The 22,414-nt window shown below is 53.1% G+C and overlaps 3 protein-coding genes across 6 annotated transcripts; all 3 read right to left on the bottom strand.

The window, feature by feature from the left end:
• Positions 1 to 665: 665 nt before the first annotated feature.
• Positions 666 to 12,380, bottom strand: TAPBP (TAP binding protein). Of its 2 annotated transcripts, XM_047101892.1 has the most exons (8): positions 12,201 to 12,379; positions 11,891 to 12,061; positions 11,403 to 11,663; positions 3,922 to 4,320; positions 3,186 to 3,527; positions 2,972 to 3,061; positions 2,781 to 2,818; positions 666 to 1,771 (listed from the first exon to the last, which is right to left on the bottom strand). In XM_047101892.1, the coding sequence occupies exons 1-8, from the start codon at positions 12,235 to 12,237 to the stop codon at positions 1,760 to 1,762; spliced, it is 1,350 nt and encodes a 449-aa protein (XP_046957848.1). In that variant the 5' UTR covers positions 12,238 to 12,379; the 3' UTR covers positions 666 to 1,759. The 2 variants fall into 2 exon arrangements, with proteins under 2 accessions (XP_046957848.1, XP_046957847.1); XM_047101891.1 differs by lacking the exon at positions 2,781 to 2,818 and having other exon boundaries at positions 12,201 to 12,380.
• A 238-nt stretch (positions 12,381 to 12,618) lies between these two features.
• Positions 12,619 to 16,559, bottom strand: ZBTB22 (zinc finger and BTB domain containing 22). 2 transcript variants are annotated; one of them, XM_047101888.1, is made up of 2 exons: positions 15,877 to 16,559; positions 12,619 to 15,178 (listed from the first exon to the last, which is right to left on the bottom strand). In XM_047101888.1, the coding sequence occupies exon 2, from the start codon at positions 15,107 to 15,109 to the stop codon at positions 13,202 to 13,204; it is 1,908 nt and encodes a 635-aa protein (XP_046957844.1). In that variant the 5' UTR covers positions 15,110 to 15,178; positions 15,877 to 16,559; the 3' UTR covers positions 12,619 to 13,201. The 2 variants fall into 2 exon arrangements, with proteins under 2 accessions (XP_046957844.1, XP_046957845.1); XM_047101889.1 differs by having other exon boundaries at positions 16,101 to 16,559.
• Positions 16,560 to 16,651: 92 nt separating this feature from the next.
• Positions 16,652 to 21,128, bottom strand: DAXX (death domain associated protein). 2 transcript variants are annotated; one of them, XM_047101885.1, is made up of 8 exons: positions 21,022 to 21,128; positions 19,845 to 20,100; positions 18,860 to 19,691; positions 18,522 to 18,736; positions 18,131 to 18,365; positions 17,497 to 17,974; positions 17,117 to 17,339; positions 16,652 to 16,911 (listed from the first exon to the last, which is right to left on the bottom strand). In XM_047101885.1, exons 2-8 carry the CDS (start codon positions 20,049 to 20,051, stop codon positions 16,852 to 16,854), a joined length of 2,250 nt encoding a protein of 749 aa, XP_046957841.1. In that variant the 5' UTR covers positions 20,052 to 20,100; positions 21,022 to 21,128; the 3' UTR covers positions 16,652 to 16,851. The 2 variants fall into 2 exon arrangements, with proteins under 2 accessions (XP_046957841.1, XP_046957843.1); XM_047101887.1 differs by having other exon boundaries at positions 19,845 to 20,103; positions 21,022 to 21,123.
• Between the last annotated feature and the right edge of the window lie 1,286 nt (positions 21,129 to 22,414).

The following is a 22,414-nucleotide window of genomic DNA, read 5'->3' as shown; positions in this document are numbered from 1 at the left end:
AGCCAAAAAGGGAAGGAAGTGAGGACAGGAGCCAGGGTTGCGGACTAGGGGAGCCCTGGATGCCCAGCGGCCAGAACCCAGGAGCCCGGGTCCCCAGCTCCGCTGTGCTCGGGACCCCCTACTCGGGGATCCTGGAGCCCTCTTCGCCCCACAATTAATTGGAATGGATGCCGGTCTCCAGCTCCCGAGGGAGGACAGGGGCCGAATTTGACATTCCCCTCCCCACTACACAACGCCGAGGCTAAAACAACCGTGGGAAGCGCTTTAGGTGGAGAGGGATCGGTTACTCCACCCCGCGGGGTTACACTCCCCACCCACACCCACGCGTGTAGCGGACCGGAATCCACTCCGCGTTTTCCGAAGAGCGCTGGGTTCCGGCCCTCTCGCAAGGGGGCGGAGCAGGAAGTCGACACATCCGGTTCCAGATTCGACACTCCCGGGTTTCCGGCGCTCGGCGCTGGTATCTGCGCTCCCTTCTGCCCACCCCCAGTGCACTTTGCTAGAGGGCGTCCTCCCCGCCTTGGGCGGCGCCCGACCCCGAACTGTTCCGGAGGATCGGGTGTCGCCAAAACGTTTGAGAGGTCGGGGAGATTGGCAGGAACCAGAAGTGACTGTAAGAGTCTGTGCTTGCAGAGGGGACCCGTGGGGTGGAAGGAGACACGGTGTTGGGAGCACCAGAGCATAACTTTATTCCAGCGGCCTGGCCGGCTGTCCTGCCCCTCGGACGTCCCTAGGCCAAGCCGCCGCTTCCTTCGTCCAGTAGTTACCTGACCCAACACTTGCTGTTCAATACTTAGGATGTAAAAAAGACTGATTTCTTCTGATGAGCGCCCTCCAGTGGGCGCCCGGCCCTGTGCCGCAGCGGGGACACAGCAGTGGACAGACAGGCACGTCCTTGCCTTTGAGGAGCCGACGGTCCGGAAAGGGAGACAGGCATTTAACAACGACTCGTACAATCACTTAAATACAACTGATGAACCGCACAGGAGGAACACGCAGCGGTCTGAGGGAATAACGAGGCTGTCCTGGAGCCCAGAGAGGGCGAGAGCAGAACAGACAAAGGGAACAGACCAGGGAAGGTGGGAGCCGTTGGAGAAAAGGAATAGCCATCGGTGTGGTGAACATTGAGGGGAGGGCTGGAGGGCAGAGGTGGGGTTGAAGAGGCAAGCAGTGGCTCCAACGTGGGAGATGCACAGGCCAGGACAAGAACGGATTTAGCTTCTAGAGCGCTGGTTCCCCAAATGTGACGCCTGTCCCAGTGGTCCTGGAGACTGTTTCAGTGGGTTTATGAAATTAAGGCTATTCATAACAATACTAAGATGTTACTTGCCTTTTTCATTCTCATTCTCTAAAAACAATGTACTGTGGAGTTTTCCAGCAGCTGAGTATTGACCTCATCGTCCTCACAGCTAATGGAATGCGTGCTTATGTGTTCTTGTGTTAAATTTTTCTGTTTTAAGTTCTAGTATCATTAATATCTAGTTTATAACCCACATAAGCAAAGGTTCTTTAGAGTTCCTGACCGTTTTTAAGTGGTCCGGAGATGAAAAACAACAACAAAAATCGAGAACCACTGCCTTAGAGCTCTAAGAAGGGAAATGCTATAGATTTGTGTCCTTTAAAAAAAGCATTCCAGCCACTCCTTGGAGAGAGAGGTTGGAGGGAGCATGAGCAGATGATGGTGTACTATTTGGTGGAGCTAGTACAGTAGCTCAAACCAGAGATGACGGCGGCTTCCCCAGGATGGTGGTGAGTGTTCTCACTGGGCTTTCTGGAAGAGAAATAAAAAGGAGGTGAGGAATGCCGGGTTTTAGGAAGTGACATGAAATGCTCATGATCAGTCCAGAGATAAATGCACCATCATGGGCACAGAGGGTGGCAGAAGAATGGGGCTCACAGTTTCAGGGGGTTTTCTGCCTGGCAGATACTGCCAAGGGCTTTTGCTTAATCCTCCCAACAGCCTTCAGAGGCTCTGCTGTCTATACAGTAGCCACCATCCACATGTGTCTCTTGAACATTTGAAATGTGCCTAGTCTGAAAGAGGAGTATTAAAATTAATTTTAGGGGCGCCTGGGTGGCTCAGTCAGTTAAGCATCTGACTTCGGCTCAGGTCATGATCTCGTGGTTCGGGAGTTCGAGCCCCACGTTGGGCTCTGTGCTGGCAGCTCAGAGCCTGGAGCCTGCTTCGGTTTCTGTGTCTCCCTTCTCTCTCTCTACCCAACCCCCAACTTGTACGTGTGCACATGCTCTCTCTCTCTCTCAAAATTAATCGCTTAAAAAAATTAATTTTACCGGGTTTTTTTTTTTTTTATGTTTTTTGTTTTTTGGTTTTTGTTTTTTTTTTTTGCTTTTCTTTAAGTAGGCTTCATGCCCAGTGTGCAGCCCAATGCAGGACTTGAACTCAAAACCTTGAGATCAAGACCTGAGCTGAGATCAAGAGTCAGCCGCTTAACTGACCGAACCATCCAGGTGCACCTCTTCTTACCTTTTTGATGTGGCTGCTAGATTATTTAAATGTACATATGTGGCTTGTATCATATTTCTGTTGGACAGTGCTGCCTAAGTAATTTTTTTTTTTTTTTTACCCTCACATCCAAGGAAACTGAGGTGTTGGTTAAGTGGAATATTCAAAGTGGCAGGAGTCAACCCAGGTGTGTGTGAATTCCAAGTTCAGGTTCTGCCCGCCATGCCAGTGGAAGCCAGAGCCTTCCTCTACCAGTGAGGAGTTGCAGGGAGGGTCTCAAATGAATAGGGAAAGAAAAGAAGAGGAGAGCTATTACCTTCTCCTTTGAATCCTTCGAAGTACACATGTAGGCAGCTGTGGAGAGAGATTGAGAAGGGATGGGATGGGGGAGTGAGGGATGGGATGGGGGAGATGAGATTGAGAGGGATAGGTGTCAGGCTTCTGGGAGTAGGCAGGGACTGTCATGGTCACAGTGGGGGTCAGGGTCTAGGTGGGACTCACACTCACCAGCCCAGCCCAGCGCTTTGATGAGCCCGAGGAGGAGAAAGGCAGACAGGAAGAGGCCTACACCATCCTCCAGGGTGGGCCCAGACAGACCTGGCAGGTGGAAGGGAGAAAAGTGAACCCCTTAGTATCTTCCCGGGGCGCCCGCCCCCTTCCCTCCCCCCCTCCCCTGCCCCCCCTCCCCGCCCCGTCACTCCATCCTCCTTCTGGCTCTTACCTGCCACCTCCAGGGTGACCTCTGCGCTGCGCCCCAAGGCCGGCAGGGTGGGGTGGTGGACACGACAGGCATAGCGTGCCCCATGATGCTCGGCAGTTATGGGGACCGGCTGCAGGTGCGCAGAGAGGCTGACGGTGCCGTCTGAGTGGTGGAGCAGGGCAGAGAGCCACTTCTGCCCCTCAGCCTTCTGAAAGCTGCCCTCTGGGCCACCCCGGAGCTCCCACTCCACTTCCAGACCCTCAGAGGGATAGAAGTGGGACACGAGGCATTGCAACTGGGGGGGTGCCTCCCCCCGGGTAGCCCATACAAGAGGTGCCGGTGTCAGGGATACTTTGGGTGGCTCTGGGGAGAAAACATGAAAGGAGCATGGGGGGAATCAATCCACATTGTCCTCCCATGGAGACCCTCAGTTTGCCCCATGGCTTCCCCCAAACTGGGTTTCAGTTTTTCTCTCCTAGGATGGGGAACCCGCTGTCTCCCCACTGGTGCTTCAGAGGGATTCCCACGCTAAAACCCTCAATCCCAGGGACGCCTCTTCCTCAGATTTGGGAACCTTTATCCCAGTCACTCAGATTCCCAGGGACTTCCACCATTGCCCCTCTGAAGCCCAGGGACCCCAATCTACCTCCCATCACTCACCCAGCACCCTCTTCTCCCCTATCCCTCTTCCATCATGATGTCCCCATAATGCCAGTGCCCATCCTTTACCCGTGGGGACCCCTGGACCCCAACTCACTCTGTACAGCAAGCTCCAGAGCGACCTGCCCTTGCAGGTATGGCAGGTGTACAGTGGCCAGATAGGTGCCCTCCTGGAAGGGCTGCACTGCAGGCAGCCAGAGGGTCCCATTTCCAGTCCACGGACCCCACGGCTCATCATCATCCCAAGCAGCAAATGCCACTGCCCCCTCTTGGGCAGGTGGCATTTGCTCACTCAGCCCAGGCGTTGCAGCCAGGAGTAGGTGCCCTTTGCCCAGGTGCTGGCGTCGCCACTCCAGCCCAAAGGGAGGGGGACCTGGGGCCAGAGATGTAGCGGCCTCAGAGGTGGGGGGCATGTAGGCAAACTTCAAGTCCAGCAGAGCATCTTGTCCCAGTCGGATCCGAGGGGTGGGGGTGTGGGTGAGGACAGTCAGCACAGCTGGGGAAGATGGGGAGAGGAGGGAGGGGAAAGGGCATGAGGGAGAGAAAAAGAAAGGGAAAAATAGACAAACAGAGTTATAGGGAAGATACAACTAGAATTCACCCAGCCCTCAGAGAACACCTCCTTTTCTGATTCCATCTTCTAGTCCTCCCTGCAAATCCCCTTTGTTCTGGGACTGGGTGGGACCCAAAGTAGCTGAGAGTGAGCAGATACAGCTAGAGATGAATAGGGGCAGGGAGTGGGGACAGTCCTTGAAGGCTGGGCTGAGCACACAGCCCACTCAGTGGGCTCTGAGAGCACTTCTGACACAGCCTGAACCAGCCCAGTCCCCATGCACCACCCTTCAAGAGCCTTTAGGCTTTAAAGAGCTTTTGAGGCCTTAAAGCCTTAAAGCTCACTCTTGTCACTGGTGAAGACTGTGAAGACTCAGGGATGTCAATCCTATGGTGCCGTACAGAGTACTTTTTGACTGCTATTTATATGGTCCTGTAGACCAGTTGTTTCACTTTTCCGTGGCTCAGCTGAATCTCCTAAGTGGGAATAATGATGATGATCACAGTGCCTATCTTACGGGGTTGTGGTGAAGGTTAAATCATATAATGCCTCTTGCTACCCAGAATTATTCATTTCCTGATTCTGGATAACAAAGGCACCTATATATGAAAGGCACTTAGAACGGTACCCAGAAGACAGTAAGTCTACCAAAGTGTTTGCTGTGGTTACACCTGACCATCAGCCAGACCAACCGAACGTGCCCCAACTCGACAGCATCTCTCCCCATCAACATTCCCTCCCCCTGCTCCAATGCCCATTCTCTCTGCCTTGATGAATGATCACCACCAGCCCCACACCCGCCCCCCCCCACTCCCCATGCTAAAGGGCTTGGAGTCACTAAGACTCCATCCTCTCTAATGCTTTCACTCAACTAATATTTATTGAGTACCTGTGATGTTCAAGGCAGAGCAGTGACAGGCAGTCCCTGCCTTCAGATTTCTTACAGTCTAGTAAGGGAGACGATGAGTAAATTGCCAAACATAACATACTGTGTACTATCCCAACCAGGCCCTAATTCTGTCTTCCAAATAGACCTCACCTGTTTCCAACTCAAGTTCTCACCAACATACATTTGGACAATTACAGCCTCCTCTCGGGCCTTCCTATCCTTGGTCTCTCTCTTCTTCGATTCATCATCCACACTGGAGCCACACAGTGTCGCTACAATTCTGATCCAGTCACTTGCCTGTTTAAAAAACCCAGCTGCCTAGGAAGCCAGCAACTAAAGGCACAGGCTGAAGCTAAATGGCCCAGGCTCCATTCCTGGCCTAGCTTCTTACAAGCGGTTCTTGGACAAGTTACCAAAGTGCTCTGTCTCAGATTTCTTCATCTGTGACATGGAGATGATATCAGTACCTAGTTCCTATGGCTGTTGAGAGGAATAAATGGGATCATGTCTATAAAATGCTTAGAATAAGACCTGGCCATAGAAAATGCTCAGTGAGTGTCAGGTGTTACTATTTTCATTACTGTTGTCGTCATCATCACCACAGACTTGCTGGGTATCTCGAAGAAATCATTTAATCTATATTTTTCTCATTAGTCCAGTGATCTGATCCTTGCCTACTTTTGTAAGAATTAAGTTTAAAAAAGCCTGGCTTTTGGGACAATGGCGCACACACTTCTGATGGTTCACTATCACTTATAAAGCCCAGATCTCAGGGTACTTGATAATCCACCTGCCAACCTATCTGTCCAGACTTCTCTTGCACCCTAAGGACCGGCTCTAGAGAATCCCTTTCTTGTGACTAGTAGAAATTCTAATCAGGACGCCTGGGTGGCTCAGTTGATTAAGCGTCTGACTTCGGCTCAGGTCGTGATCTCACAACTCGTGAGTTCGAGCCCCGCGTCGGGCTCTGTGCTGACAGCTCAGAGCCTGAGCCCGTTTCAGATTCTGTGTCTCCCTCTTTCTCTGTCCCTCCCCCACCTCTCAAAAATAAACATTTTTTTAAAAATTTTTAAAAAAAGAAATAAACTCTAATCATTGGGCCATTCTTTGCTATGGTCATAGGTTCCTTCGGTTTATAATGTCCTTCCCCATTTTCTCCCAAACATCTAAATACTTCATGTCCCACAAGGTCAGGTCCACTGCTACCTCCTCCCAGGATGTTTGGGTCCTTCCCATAAAAGTCCTCTTTCTTCTCTTGTGATTATGCAATTTTTAATCCTAGTTTCTGAGCACTACAAGGTTAAACTTCTCTCAATGTTATGGGAGTTTTTGTTGAATAAATTAAAAATAAAGTAGGTAATTCACTTAGTTTATTAAAATCCAAAAACAGACTCTTGAATTGTCAAAAACCCATACGATTTTAATAAACAAAATCTGAAGGTTTTACAGGTTAACCCTGAAGCTAACAGTGCTCTTTAATATGGGTTGATGGAGGGGCACCTGGGTGGCTCAGTTGGTTGAGTGTCCGACTCTTGGTTTGGGCTCAGGTCATGATCTCACGGTTTGGGGGTTCAAGCCCCACACCGGGCTCTGCGCTGGCAGTGCGGAGCCTGTTGAGGATTCCTTCTCTCCCTCTCTGCCCCTCCCCCGCTCTCTCTCACTAAATAAATAAATAAATTTTAAAATGGGTTGATGGGGCGCCTGGGTGGCGCAGTCGGTTAAGCGTCCGACTTCAGCCAGGTCACGATCTCGCGGTCCGGGAGTTCGAGCCCCGCGTCAGGCTCTGGGCTGATGGCTCAGAGCCTGGAGCCTGTTTCCGATTCTGTGTCTCCCTCTCTCTCTGCCCCTCCCCCGTTCATGCTCTGTCTCTCTCTGTCCCAAAAATAAATAAACGTTGAAAAAAAAATTTACAAAAAAAATAAAATGGGTTGATGGAGCAATTTTAGACCTGCATCCTACAAACTGGACTCTGAAAAATACAAATGGAAATTTGTACCTGTTTTTATGGCTTGTATTACATAGGTTTTTGCTTTGCTGTTAATAAAGTGAATGGTAACAACTATTATAAAGTATTACAGAAAAAAATTTAAATCCAAACCTAATCAAGTGACACGATGAAGAAATACTTGGCCAAATACAGAATGTAGGAAATTCTACAGAACAAGTGACAAACCAGTACCATTTGGGGGGCTGGGGGGAGCAATTATAGAATAAAAGAGACAAGAGACAAAACTGTTGTGGACTGAATGCCTGTGATACGCGCCCCACCCCACCCCCCAAGCTCATTGTTGAAGCCTTCCTGGCCAGTGTGACTAAACTGTTGACTCTTGAACAACACAAGTTTGAACTGTGAGGGTCCACTTATATGCAGGGTTTTGGGGGTTTTTTTTACAGTACAATACTATAAATGTATTTTCTTTATGATTTTCTTTTTTTTTCTAATGTTTATTCATTTTTAAGAGAGAGAGAGACAGAGCACAAGCAGGGGAGGGCCAGAGAGAGTGGGAGACACAGAATCCGAAGCAGGCTCCAGGCTCCCAAGTCATCAGCACAGAGCCCAGCGTGGGGCTGGAACCCACAAACCGCGAGATCATGACCTGAGTCAAAGTCGGACACTTAACCGACTGAGCCACCCAGGCGCCCCTATGATTAATTTTCTTAATAATATTTTTTCTTTAGCTTACTGTAAACATACAGTATGTATTACATATAACAAAACATGTGTTAACCATTGTTTACATTATCAGTAAAATTTTCAGTCAACAGTAAGCTATGAATGGTTAAGTTTGGGGAAAGTCAAGTACACAGAGATTTTCCACTGCTGGGGGCGGGGTCAGCGCCTATAGCCACCCCCCACCCCCAATACACACAGTTGTTCAGAGTAAGCTGTATTTGGAGATAGGGGCTGTGAAGAGGTGATAATGGTTAAATGGGATCATTAACATAGGGCCCTAACCTGATATGCTGGTGTCCTTTTAAGAAAAGGAAGCAACACCAGAGCTCACTTTCTCTCCTCCACGAGGACACAACCAGAAGTGGCCATCTGCAACCACAAGGAGAGAGCTCTCATCAGACACCAACCCTGCGAACACCTTAATCTTAGACTTGATCTCAGACTTCTAGCCTCCAGAACTGTGGGAAAATAAATATTAAGACATCTATTCTGTGATATTTTGTTAAAGCAACCCAAGTAGATGCAACAACCAAATATGATATATAGAACTGTTTTTGACCCTGATTCAAGCAAACCAGCTGTAAAATAACATCACTGAGACAACTGGGAAAATTTTAACATGGGCTAGGAATTAACTGATATTAAGGAATTATTGTGTGGTTTGTTTATGACAATGTTTCTTTTTTTAAGTTTATTTATCTATTTTGAGAGACAGAGTGCGAGCAGCAGAGGAACAGAGGGAGATGGAGAGACAGAATCCCAAGCAGGCTCTGAGCAGTCGGCGCAGAGACCTATGTGGGGCTCGGTCTCACGAACAGTGAGATCATGACCTGAGCCTAGATCAAGAGTCAGAAGCTTAACCAACTGAGCCACCCAGGTACCCCAATGGTTTTCTGAATTTTTTTTTAACGTTAATTTATTTTTGAGACAGAGAGAGACAGAGCATGAATGGGGGAGGGTCAGAGAGAGAGGGAGACACAGAATCTGAAGCAGGCTCCGGGCTCTGAGCTGTCCGCACAGAGCCCGACGTGGGGCTCGAACTCACGGACCGTGAGATCATGACCTGAGACGAAGTCGGACGCTTAACCGACCAAGCCACCCAGGCGCCCCACAATTGTTTTTTAAAAAATGAGAATTAAATACCATACACACAAACTGCGTTAGGACAGTGTATTTGTCAACAAACATTTTGAAGTATTTGATAAGAAATACTGTCTAAATGTGTATTAGCAAAATTACCAATGATCTGTGACACTAGAAAGATTCATTTTAAATTTTACGTTAAAACAACAACTTTCATTTTCTTAAATCCCTAATCAAGCAGAAATGCTTGAAGAGGAAGACTGAGCACAGCAACTAGTTTTTACCCCCAGGGGTCTGTGAGAAGCAGAGAATTGTCCCACCTGGGCGCTCTCATGGCTCCCTATCTGTACTACTCTAATGGCCCAAATTGCTTTCTACTCTACATTACAATTACCCATGACAAACCTGCTGAGAACCTTCTAGAGAGCAGAATCTACATCTGATCACCTTTTTTTTTTTTTTTTTTTTTTTTTTCCAGAGAGAGAGAGGAGAGAGAGAGAAAGCACACACAAGTGGAAGGGGCAGAGAGAGGGAGACAGACAGGGTCCTGCAGAGCCTGACCCAGGGCTCAAACTCAGGAACCCTGAGATCATGACCTGAGTGGAAATCAAGAGTCAGCAGCTTAACTGAGTGAGCCACCCAGGTGCCCCCTGATGGTGTTCTTGACTCTTAAAAATGTCCAGGGCTACCCCAAGATTCTGACTTAATTCTCCTGGAGTGGTAGGATTCAGTGTATTTTATTATTTTTTTAAGTTTATTTATTTATTTTGAGAGAGTGAGTGAGCTCTGGTACATGAATGAGGGAGGGGCAGAGAGAGAGAGAGAGAGAGAGAGAGAGAGAGAGAGAAAATCCCCTCCTCGGGCCGGAACTCACCAACCATGAGATCATGACCTGAGCCTAAAGCAAGAGGCTAACACAACCGACTGAGCCACCTAGGCGTCCCTATATTCAGTACATTTTAGAAACTTCCAACAGGACTCTTACTTGCAGCCTGGACTGAGAACCACTGGGCCCTAATTTATCCTTGGTGCTAATAAATATTGAACCAGTGAATACATTAACAAAGTGATATGATAGTCACATGATAGTCACAACAGAAAGGCGGATAGGAAACAGCATCCACATTTTACAGTTGGAAAAACAGACTCAGAGAAAAAGTATGTTGTCACCCCCACCTCAGTGAAGCCAGAAGCCCTGGGAAATACTCCTTGCCACTGGAGAGAGCTACTATCCCCACAAGGAGCAGTTTGCCTCTGCCCCTGCCTAGGGTGGGTCCTGGGAGCTAAGAACAGAAGTGTAGGCAGAGGTGATTAGGCAGTTGCTGAGGCCCTTTCCCTGGTCCTGTAGGCGATTCACTCTCAGGGAGGAGGGTAGCAGGAAAACGGTCCTGGGGAAGGGAAGGGAGGGTACAGCCCTCAGCTGGGGTTTATCTGCTGGTTGGGCTGTGTCATTTACAAACAATGGCACAAGGAAAGCCTGGCTGGCTCAGTCCAAAGAGCATATGGCTTTTGATCTCAGGGTCTTGAGTTCGAGCCCCAGGCTGAGCATAGAGATTACTTAACATACATACATAAAATTTAAATCAACTTTAAACTTTTAAAAGAAGTCGCACAAGATTGAGGGAAGCCAATAACTACTCATATCCTACCCACCTTCTGCTGCGAGAAAGGTGAGCTCCTAGATACCCAGTTGATTGTTTCTATCTGCCCACTTCCTTCTCATGCCTCCTCTCGGCAAAGTGCCAGACCCCTGGGCGTCAAAACCGCGTTGCACCATGCACAGAAATGGGTCTTTGCAGTGGAAACCATGAGGTCTCCTGCCCTGTCTCTTCCTCCAAGTCCACCATTTGGTGACCACAGAATCAGCGCATCTTCACGAACTATAGGAAAGGGGCAGTCAGAAAATGTCAACGCTCTAGAGCGCAAGAGCCTTTCTTTTGCTAAGTGCAGAAGTTCCGGATGTGAGCACGGATGGGGCTTGAACCCTGGTTTTTGAAACAGAGTGAAACGCAAGATAAAGATCCAGGAGGAGAGGAGAAAAAAAATTTCCTGCTTCTGAGCCCCTCCCAAACCCCATTCCCTTACAAGTTACTCAACGTCGAGTGTAGGGAAAGTCAGCCACTCTTCCCAAAGCTCTGCCCCTGGGAACTCCACGAAGCCCCACCCCCAAACCGCAGGCTGTGGGTGGTTGTTTTCAACTGGGCAGGAGCTAGAATAAACTGTTAGCGGTAGATTGTTTAATCTTAGACGAACCGCCTTGCTTTACAAGTAAGGAAACTAAGCCCCAATTAGTTCCAATTAAGTTCCACAGAGCGAGTCACAGGCAGATCTAGACCCTTAGAATCTACCCGTTCACCTCTACTTCCCCGTCCCAGCTACCTGTTACCATGGTGATGAGATTAGGTTCCGGCTGAGGCTCGGACTCTGGTCTCAGGAAGCTGGAGAGACTTAAGATCGGGCTGGACACGCTGACCAGGAGCCAAGTCCCATCCAGGGCCCGAGGGCAGCTCTGCTCCGGGGTCAAGCCACTGGCCCAATTCGCTGAGGCAGGGAGCGGGAGGTAGCGGCTCATCTCGCAGTGTGGCGCAGGGGCGTCCGAGGGGTACCGCCTGAAGGCAGCCTGCAGGGCTCCCGCGGGGTCTGTGAGCGCGGACAAGGGAATTGCTGCTGTAGTCACCACCAGGAACGCGACGGGGAGGGCAGCGTCCAGGGAATTCCAAATGCACAAACTACCCAGTAGTGAGAGATTTACAGGTAATCCAGGCTCATTTTACAAGGGGAAACTGAGGCCTGAGGTCACAGTGCGACCTAAAGAGGAGGGGGTTTCGGTGGAAGTGGGAGTTGAGGGCGAGTCCGGGATGACTCACCGCGCACTTTGAGGTAGAGCTCGGGTTCGAGGTCCGGCCGGGGAGGTAGTCTCCCTGGGCCCTGGCGCAGCAGCAGTGCGGCGGGTTTCTTGGTCAGGCGGCCCCCGCCCGCGTCCTCCACCATCCAGCACTCTATCACCGCGGGTCCCGCCGAGACGGCGGTCACCAAGCCTGGAGGAGAGGGGCGCGAGTGAGGGAGCGGTCCAGAGGTCAAGCGACCCTCGTCCCGCACCCCCAGCGTCCGGCGCGTGGTGGGTCACCTCCCTCCGCCTCTTCCCTGTTCTTGAGCAGAGTCTCGGGGTTCGCTCACCCAAAGCCACGGAGAGGAGCAGAGACAGGGGCTTCATGGCGCTGCGATCTGCTCAGCTCTGAAACCTCCACTTCTCCCTTTCACTTTCATTTTCCTTGAAAGGCCGGCTGGAGAGTCGCCGGAAATGCCCTCTGGTTGGGTGAGGCCACGTGGGAGGCAGGTGCTTTCCGCACAGGCCAGGCACAGATCCCGGAACACTATCTCCAGTTCTGATCTGGGGACCACAGCCCCGCCCCGCCCCGCCCCGCCCCTCCCTCTTGGACCACACAGTACCACCCACTTCCAGAAACCCTCCCCAACCCTAGGCTCCCCCTCGGTGCCCTCCTTCCAGAAACTACTTCCTAGAGAACCGTTACTCCGCTTTCCCCAACCTGCTTCGGATCCCCAGCAAACACATAGGGGCTGTTGGCAAGCCAAGTGAAATGACCAATAAATATTTTAATCACCATTTTAAAAAAAATAAGATTTAAAATAAAAACCTTGTATTCTTACGACTTATATTCCCTCCTTGTCTTCACTCCCTCCTCAATGAGAATCCAGTTGGAGGTCCCCCAAGGAGAGATAGGAGGGATTAGGGTGGAAATAAAGGGCACGTCCTTAGCGGGGTGGGGTAGGTTCTAGGACAAGGGTGGGGCTCAAAACCTGGTCCCCACAACAACACAAACACAGACTTCAGGTACAGACTACAACCACCTGACCCTTGACCCTGTGACTCCAGGATGCTCCATAGCCCCTTTCCCTCCCCCCACCACCATATGCGCCCTAGTCTGGAGCTGAGGGAAAGGAAGGACTTAGTTCCAGGGATACTTTGTGGGAGAGGGGCTGAGGGATGGAATGGGGTGGCCGATGGTGCAACATTGTTCCCCCTCCAAAATATATACAAGTCCGGTAGAGATAAGGAAGACAGTAAGCGTGGTGGGAGATCACCTGAGGGCCACAGCGCCCCTGGCTGGTGCTCCCGGTTTCCTCTTCCCCGAAAGCTGCCTCCAGGAGCCCCCCCTTCAGTTTGTTCCTCCTCCTCCACCAAAGCCCATCTCCACCTTGTGGACACTGTGTGGGGACCAGACCCTTCGGCTGGACTGGGGCGTGGCCCCACTCGCCTCGTCGCCGCTGCCCCCACCCACTCCAGGAGACTCTCTCTTGGGCGGCAGGGCTGGCCCAGCGGGCCCTCCGGGTCCGGGTCCGCCCCCGCCCAGGCGGTGCCGGCGCTCACAGTGTCCCCGGTGGCGCATGAAGCTGTCTCGCCACATGAACTTCTTGGCGCAGACGCCACACTCGTAGGGTTTGAGACCTGTGTGTGTCTTCATGTGCTCGGTCAGGTGGTGCTTCATCTTAAACTTTTTGTTGCACACGGGGCAGTCAAAGGGCCGCAGGTTGAGGTGCATGTTCACATGCCGATCTCGCATGCTCTTGTGGGAGAAGGCCTTCCCACAGTGGCACAAAAAGATCTTATTCCCATCCCCACTGCCTGCCCCTCCAGGGGTCCCCCCAGCACCACCCGGCATGCCCAGGCTCCCTGCTGAGGTGCCCCCCAGGGTCACCGCCCCGTGTTCAGCTTGGTTCCCTGGTGGCTGGCCTGGGGCCTGTGAGGAGGAGGAGGAGGAGGAGGATGAAGACGATGGGAAGACCAGGATCTGGTTGCCCTGCATGTCCAAGGGAAGCAGGGGCCTCGGAGGGTGGGAGGGGGCATAGGAGGAAGGGGTTGGCCCCCCGGAATCATCAAGCCCCGCCCCAGGACCCCCACCCTCATAGGAGCCAAAGTCATTGGAGGACTCACAGAAATTGACCTGCTCCTCTCCCTTGTCCGGTGGCTCAGTCAGGGTCCGGACATCACTTATGCTAAGGGTAGCCTCTGGTCCTCCAGCCTCGGGAACCCTGGAGCCACCCCCGAGCTCTTCATCTTCATCATCCTCACAGGTCAACACCAGGTCTTCCTCCTCCTCATCCTCTTCCAGATCTGGGTCTTGGGGAACGAGGGGTGCCGGTGCTGGGCTGTTTCCACCCCGCTTCACATATACCCAGTGTTTCTGTGGCATGATGCTGGGGGGTGCATAGGTGGGCCGCCGGAGCCCACCCCCAGGGACCACAGCACCTCTCCCATCCCCATCATCGCAGAGCTCATCTGCCTCCAGCAGCAGCTTCCCAGAGGTAGCCCCGCCACTGCCAACCACAGGGGCTGGGAATACAGGGCCACCTCCTCGACGTTCCCCACTGCCCACTGCAGAAGCTGCAAATGCCTCTTGGGAAGAAGATGAGAAATCAGTGGACTCTCGGGGGCTGAAGTAGTTGCTGCTGCTGGGGGACTGATTCTCACTGGCTCGGCTGGAGGCATGGGAGCGCACAGAGCCCATGGTGGCAGGGGCCACAGTGGCCCCACTCCCCGATGGGACCCCAGCACCAGGGACAGTGGCAGAAGTGGCAGCAGCAGTGGTGATGGTGGTGGTGGTGGCTGAGGCCCGGCCTTCGCGGAGGAGTTCAGTGCACTTATCCACGATGTGCCACATTTGGAGCACCGACCCCACTGTGAGGAAGTTGACAATGTCAGCAGCAGCCATGCTGAGGCGACCAGTGTAAGCGGAAGCCAAGACAGTCTCGAAGGCGCCCGGGTCCATGACGCTGGGCAGAGAGATGGAGGTCATGCCCTTGAGTAAAACCTGGTCGTGGAAGTAAGGGGAGGAGGCAGCCAGGACAGCACGATGAGCCCTGAACTCCCGGCCCTGCACTCGGATGGACACATCGCAGAGCTGGCCCTGTAGCCGCTGCTGATTGAGGGACTCCAGAAGGGCACTGGTCACCTCAGGGAAGGACACGTGGACCACTGCAGCTGCAGGCAGGGGCAGTGGGGGTGGGGCCAGTGACAGAGGCAGGGGGAGTGCTGCCCCACTGGGAGAGAGAGGAGATGGCTCCATGGCGTGGAGGGAGGGGGTACCCCCCCAGCCACAGGAACAAGGGAAGGAGGAGGGCGGCCGGGGGGGTCTCTGGGAAGAAAAAGAGAGAAGAATGATAACATCTCATAATAACACAGCCCTTCCCTCTACAGTTTAAAAACATGTTCATACCCTTTATCCGAGTAATTCCCCACAACACTGTAAGGTAGGTATTCCTCCCAACCCCATTTGACAGATGAGGAAACTGAGGCTCGGAAAGATTACGAGATTATCCAAGGTCACAGAGCCAGTAAGTGGCAGTGCCAGGAAACACAGATGTCCTGACTCCTAATCCAGTGTTCTTTCCTTGGAGATTAGAGAAATAAGGTGTTCTTGGGGAGTGGGGTGCCTCCCCTCGGAATTTCCCATTTGCCTGAAAGCCTGAATTTCCAAAATTTACCTTACTGGTGTTTTGCAACCTTTTCTTAGGAGGGGGGCAAGTCTGTTCCTGTACCGAAAACCATCCCTCCCTCCATGTCTTTTTAGGCTATGCCCTCCCCCCACCAGCTCTGTTGGGAGCAAGGGCCCCTTTGCCCCTCAGCTTACCTCTAGCCCCGCCCCTTCAAGGCACGCCCCTTGGCCCTTTCGGCCCCGCCTCTTCAAGGCCCACCCCCGTGGCCCTCTCGGCCCCGCCCCTTGCCTACCCCCGCCCACACAGGACCCCGCCCCCCTCTGCTCCGCCCCAAGCGCTACTTCGACCTCCTCTCCCACCCGGAAGGCGCCCCCCAACCCCGCGCGTCCCCGCTTACCGGGCCGCGCGCCCCCGGGCCCCCCCGCCCCTCACTCGGCGGCCAGAGCCGCAGCCTGGGCCCCTCCCGCCGCCATCTTGCGCCGACTCCCTCCGCCCTCCGCCTCCGCTCCGCCTCCCGCCCCTCCAGCTTTAAAGGCACAGACGGGTACCCCGCCCGTGCCTCTGGGCACTACTCGGCCGACTAGACCACTTCTCCTTTAAAGAACAGCCGTCTCATTCCACCTTAAAGGTACCAGGTCTCTTCCGCTGCTGAAAACGCAGGACTTGGTGGTTCGGCCGAAGCGCTCATTCCCCTTTAATTCCGTAAGCCTGCCCTTCCCATTGGCGAAGGGTTTTGGCCGTCGCTGCTTAGGCTCCGCCCCTGAGCTGTGGCCATTAGCAGGTTTGCGGGATCTAATCGCCCTGCTCTCCCAGCTTCAGACAGTCCCCCTGAAACCCCGCCCCCTTCCTCCGGGTCTGGATTGGCCAAATAACCTTGAGTCGGCCCCTGATTGGCCTTTTTACTCCAACCGCTCGAAGTGAGAAAGTAAAGCACATTCGGGAGGCTGGAACACATTTCTTTTTCTTTTTTTCTTTCTTTCTTCTTTCTTTTTAGTGCCTGGCAGAGGGCAAGCGGAAGGCCTGAAGCCGAGGGAACTCAAAGAGAGGCAGGCTAAGGACAGGCTACAAAGGACAGCTCCAGGGGTAGTCCAGGCCCAGGCTAACCTTGAACCAGAGAACAGCCGGTGCCAATCGGCTGTGAGAGTAGAACAAGGAAAAGGAAAAGACAGGGATACAATAAGAAAAGAACTTTATTGTTTATTAATGTTTCTGTGTAAAACTTAAGGTTTTGTTTTTTTGTTTTTTTTTTTTAAAGAAACACCACCAAAAGGGGATTAGCCCAGTCAATCCCTTCCTCAGTCATCTGTTTCCCACCATCCTCCAAATACTATTCCAAAACATTTTGGAGGCAGGGAGTGGGGGGTAGAGGCAGCTAATCAGAGTCTGAGAGCACGATGATCTCCTCTGGATCGCACTGTGTGGCCACACTCATCTGCAGGGAGTGAGAGACAGAGTCAGAAAGAGACATCTGGAATATAGGGGTAAAAGAAGCAAAGGGAAGGATTTCTCAGAGATTAAAAACTGGGGTTAGAAAAAAGGTCGAGAGAGGATGTGGTGGGTGCAAAATTCAGATGGAGTGCCTGAAACTGAACAGACAATGAAAGACAAGTCAGGAAACAACTGCCTCCCCCTCTTACCTTGTAAGTACCAGGCCGGGAGGGTTGTGAATGGGGGGCTTGGGACAACTGGGCTGGAGATGGGCTACAGAGGGAGCTGGTCACCAGGCCATGGCTAGGAGAGTCCACTCTTGTCGAGGAATCAGCAACTGGGGCCATAGAAGTCAAGGGAGAAGGTGGGCTGGGCAGGGTAGATACCTTCTTCCCATTCTTCTCATGCACTGCCCTTTGCCTTTCTACATAGCTAGGGACAGAAACACAAATATGTGGAGGGGTATGAAGAGCCTGAGGCCGGAGGGGAATCATCCAGTCTCTTCCCAGCAGACCCAGTTCCTCAATACTCTCAGAAAGCCCCTTGCAACTGTCCTTGGCCTCCCTCTTCTCCTCCTTGTCATTGTTACCTGTTTCCTAATGACCCTGCTCCAGTTTGCTTCTCCTTCCGGGATTTCTTGCACGGGGGACAAGAATCTCCCCAGGTGTGAGGAGACACACCTCCATTGAAGGAAGTGGAGGTGACCATGGCTGCTCCATTCTCCAAGACAGTGGTGAGGGGGTCCTCTGATTGCTTCCTGGAAGAAGAAACGTCCCTCTCCTCAGGGGAAGGAGTGGTATCCAGGGGCAAGGCTTCGATCTCGAGCTCAAAGAGCTGAGACATGGGGCTCTCTTCCTCCAGGGGTAACTCCTCAAGGTGTTCTCCGTTGCTTTCAGCATCTATGCTGGAGGGGGCCAAGGCGTCTTCTGACAGTGAAGATGGTGACATTATGAGTCCTTTGTTCTGCTGCTCCCCCACAGACTTGCTGATCCCTCTGCTAGATTCCAGGTTTTTTTCAGCGGAGATCTGCTGCAGTGGGGACATAGGGCTCTTGTCTCCATCCTGACCTGGAAAAGAAGAAAAGAGGGGAGAGGCAGCATGAGAACTAAGGGAAAGAATACTGCTGAGAGTAAGAGGGAGGGAGGGAAGGGTCTCAAACAGGTGGTTCACATCCAAAAGAGTAGAGGGAACCGACACATGAGGGGACTGTTTCCTTGACATACCTGCTTCCTCCTCCTCCTCCTCCTCCTCCTCTTCATCGTCCCCCTGACCTTCCTGCATCTGTTCGAGATCCTCCTCTTCTTCAGAATCTGTGGCCTCCTCCTCTTCTTCTTCCTCTTCCTCTTCTTCCTCCTCTTCCTCTTCTTCCTCTTCCTCATCACTTTCCTCATCTTCTTCGTCATCTGTCTCAGCCTTGGAGGTGGTAGGGCATTCCTGGGACACCATTCCACTAGGGCCCTGGGGGACAAAGGAATTTCTCTAAGGAATCCCTTGTCCCAGAGGGTCTGGTTCTCAGGTTCCTTCTGCACTTTTCCCAGTCAGTCACCCTAAACTCCCTGCTAGCTAGTGCAGGGGAAGGACAAGGTCTGTCTGAAGGGTTTATCCCTTCCATACCTCACCAGAATCCAAGGAGGCTTTGGGGGAGTCTGCAGAGTGGGAAGAGGTGGCTTGGGGAAGCCGAGCCCTTCTCTTCTGTCTCTCGCCCTCCTCACTCTTGTCTTGCATCATTGCATATTTGGAGATGACCTCATCCAGCCGGCTCATAGCCAAGCTCCGGTTTTCTCGCAGGCGCCGGGCTAGGGCGGGATCTGACAGTGCAGGGTCAATGCCTACGTGGGAAGATATAAAGTCAGAGTACTCAGCCCAAACCCTAGAAGAAGGGACAAGAGAGATCCCCCCTCCACCAAACATCTGACATATAAGGGTTGTTGACAGGCATCACTAATCCCTACCTGGCCTATAGTCATCTGTGAGGTGACAGCCAAAGTTGTAGATGAGATCAAGGTGGCGTCGTTCCTGTAACCTGATGCCCACATCTCGGAAGGCATCCTGAGCCATGAGCTGGAGCTGCTGTCGTGGGAGGCCGAGGCTGTGCCTAGCAGCTGCCTTCTCCACAGCCCGCAGTACATCTCCATAGTCAGGGAAGGTATCAGGCCCTGGTTTGTTGATGAGCCGCTCAATGCGCCTGTTAACCTCTGGGTAGCGGGTGCCACGGTAGGGGATGCGCTGTTCTATGACACGGCCCGTCAGTGAAGAGCAGTCTTTGAGTTCACACAGCCGCCCAAAGAGGCGGATCAGCTTACGCTTCAACCTTGCCTCCTGCAGGTATGTGGAGTCTGGGTCATCCAACTCTGAGAGATCCAACTCCTTTTCCTGCAGCCGCCGGATCTCAGCCACATAGAGCGCTAGCAGCTGCTCCAAGCGCTGGATCTGCCGCCGGGAACCACGGGTCCTTGGGGCCTCAGAGGCAGTGGTCTCGGCATTTGTGGGGTCCGAGGAGGGGTCTGTGGGAGGGTTATTCCCAGAGGGTTCACTAGAGGTGGTGGCAGCAGGGGCCAGGTTCAGCTTCTTCTTGGCTGAATGGGCCTTGAGAACAGTGCAGAGCTCATTAATGTAGACATAGAGCTTAGCTGGCCGGCTCTGGGCCCGAGATAGGACCCGAGAGAGGATGTTGCAGAACTCCGCCGAGGCCAAAAACAGAGAGTGGGCACGCTGCTGCCGGTTATAGAGGAATGGGACCACCTCAGGGTGGTCTGCTGTCTGCGTCTTACACAGCTCAAGGAACTAAAGGATTCAGGGGAAGAGGTAGGGGGAAAGAGACAAGGGGAGGGGTTGAGAGAAAGAAGGCGAGGTGGGGTTAGTGGGGAAGAAAGGACAGGAGAGCCAGTCAGCCATCCCCCTCCCTGGGGTACAAGAATCTTCTCCCCTAAAGCTCACCTCTTCAAACAGCTTCTCATTCTCCAACTTGTAGCATTTCTTGCCGCCAGAACTACTGCTTCCTCCAGCCCCATGGGGCTGAGAGGAGCCAGGGGCTTCTGGCCGGGGTGAGGCCGGATTGGGGGGTGGGTGGGAGGGACCTGGCTGAGCAGCTGCTTCATCTTCGTCATCATCATCCAGCACGATGATGCTGTTAGCGGTGGCCATGGGGGATCAAATCCCCCGGAGGGAGGAGGTGTTGGGGATTTCGGAACTCCTGCTGGAAGGGGATGGGGCCTCAGAAAGAGCCCCTCCAGCACAGCCCATCCCTCATCTCACACACTTTCCAATCTTCTTGGGTTTCAGTAACACCCAGCCCTGCCCAACAGTGTCCTCAACTGCCTGTCTTCCAGCAACTGTTAGTACCATATGCTTTTCTGGCCCTTTACATAAGGAAGCCCCAAACCACCTGAAACCCTTAAGTCCCCACCCCCAGCTCCACCCCTCTTGTCGATATCCAAGCTTTCTTTCTGTTTCATTGCCCCACTTCTCAGACATTCATTTCCCCAATTCTCATACTTGCCAAGTTGATTCTTCCAACCCCTGGACCGCCTCCCACATTGCACTCCAGATTCCCTCGACGTTCCCTCGCAGATACCACACCCCCGGCAGCACCACCTCCTGAGCCTTCCCCGTTTCGCTCTCAAACACGTCAAATCCACACCCTCATCCCATCCTGAAGGATCACCCCCAACTCCTAGACTCTCTGAGGTGAAGGAGGTTCCCTCCCAATAATCCATTCCCCTTTCTCCTCCTTGAATTATCTTCATACTCCGCCCTCCGACGGGGCTCCTCAAACCGGGGCGTCAGGTTGGAGAGATCTCACCTCAATCCCCTCCCTCTTACCCCACCCGAATTTCCCCCATTCTCTGTCTGTGACCTGTAACCGATTGTGAGCCCAGCAGTGAGCTGTCCCGATTCCTCTCAAATCCCAACCTGGCGTCTGACCCCTTCCTCTAGATGAGCTTCCCGCCAAGTCCCCCTCCCCCAGTTCGGCCCCCGGCCACCCCACTCCCCTTCAGGGATAGGAAGGAAGGTACCATAGCTTGTCCCTCAGACTCAGCGCCCGGGACTCCCCAATACCTCTCCCCCGACATTCCCGCCCCCGCCTTCGCTCCCCACACCGTCCGGCCCCCACCTCTGAAACGGTCTCTCGAGGCGACCCTCGCTGCTGATCTCAGAACCTCGCATGGTTCCCTCCGCCTTCCTTCCCCCTCCCACCGCAGGCCCTTCTCTGGACCGGAAGCCGCCGAGTTTCCGCCTACAGCCACATAGGCGCGGCCATATTGTCGTACGGCGCCCGGACCACGCCTCACCCTGCGGCAGGAAGTGGTGGTAGGCCCGCCCCCATCTCCAGTGACGCCCACACAGTCTGCGGCTCCCTTTCCTGTGACCAGTAGGGGGCGCTTTTGCCTCCTCAGGGCGTCCCAAACTACCCGGGGGCCGCCATTTTACCGTACGGTATTGGCTACGCCCGGACTAGGGCGCGCCGCCGGCAGAGCTCTTTTCACCCGGTGCTTCTGCGACTCAGCCAATTAGAAACTTCCTGCATCCGGCCCAACCGCCGGCGGGTCGCGTGCGGGAAGGACTGAGCCACCTTTCCAAGTGGGAAAGGGGGAACGGAACAGGAGAGCCAAGGGATTGGGCCCTCCAAGACTGCGCAAGGGTGCAGGAAAGAACGAGCGTCTCTTAAGAGGGAAAAAACCCTTTTCCTTCCGCTGGGCCGTTGACCAGCCTTCCGGCGCTGCTTTCCTACCTGCCCGGTACCCTTTCCACGGTTTAATCGACTGCGCCTGCCCCTTCCCTTTTGCGGGCTGCCCGCTCCCTTGCCGCTGTCCAGCAGCTACTAATACTTCCAGGTGTCTATATCTCCCAACCGTGAAATCATAACAAATGCATACAGATGAGCACAATGAGCTATACAAATGTGTTCTTACTATTATCGCTATTGTTATTGATTCCTCTTTAAGCGCCTCCATGGAACTAATGACCAACCAAGTAGGTGGGAGCTAGGTGGTTGTCCGTTCTTTTCTGGAGAGGGTCCCCCAAAGTGCAGGCGGTGATGACCTGGAGGCCGAGCTTTGTCCAGGAGCTCCAGGGCCTTAGGACGGCGATATGGGGGTAGGGGTGGGGGGCCGTAAGAAGAATCTGTGCAGATTGCCGCTGTGAGGGCTGGCAGACGAAGTGAGACTCGTAAAATACCTTGGGTCTCGACTCGTCCCTTTCTCTTCCTCTGGGGAAACTGAGGAAAGAACGAGGAGAGAAGAAACTGACTTCGACGCCCGCCTCGCCCGCACCCCCTACCTCACTCAACTTTAGGGAGGCTGGAAGGACTCGTGGAGGCCAGGGTGGGTCCAGATGTGAACTTACGGGGAAGCCAGAACAGTTAACACGGAGATTCCCATCCCCTGCATCCTTTGGCTTTCTACAAGTGGTGACCATTTTGCCACTATTAGGACGCGGAGGTTCTTAGATCCTTAAGCCCTCACTGTACCAGAGCCTCAAACCTGCCCTTCCATTAAAGAATCCCA

Source organism: Lynx rufus, unplaced genomic scaffold (genome assembly GCF_022079265.1).
Source record: "Lynx rufus isolate CCGP_SWC_20201006 ecotype Redwood Valley unplaced genomic scaffold, mLynRuf1.p SCAF_6, whole genome shotgun sequence".
NCBI lineage: Eukaryota > Metazoa > Chordata > Mammalia > Carnivora > Felidae > Lynx > Lynx rufus.
Note: the sequence above shows the minus strand (reverse complement) of the source record. Positions and strands in the feature narration are given on the sequence as shown.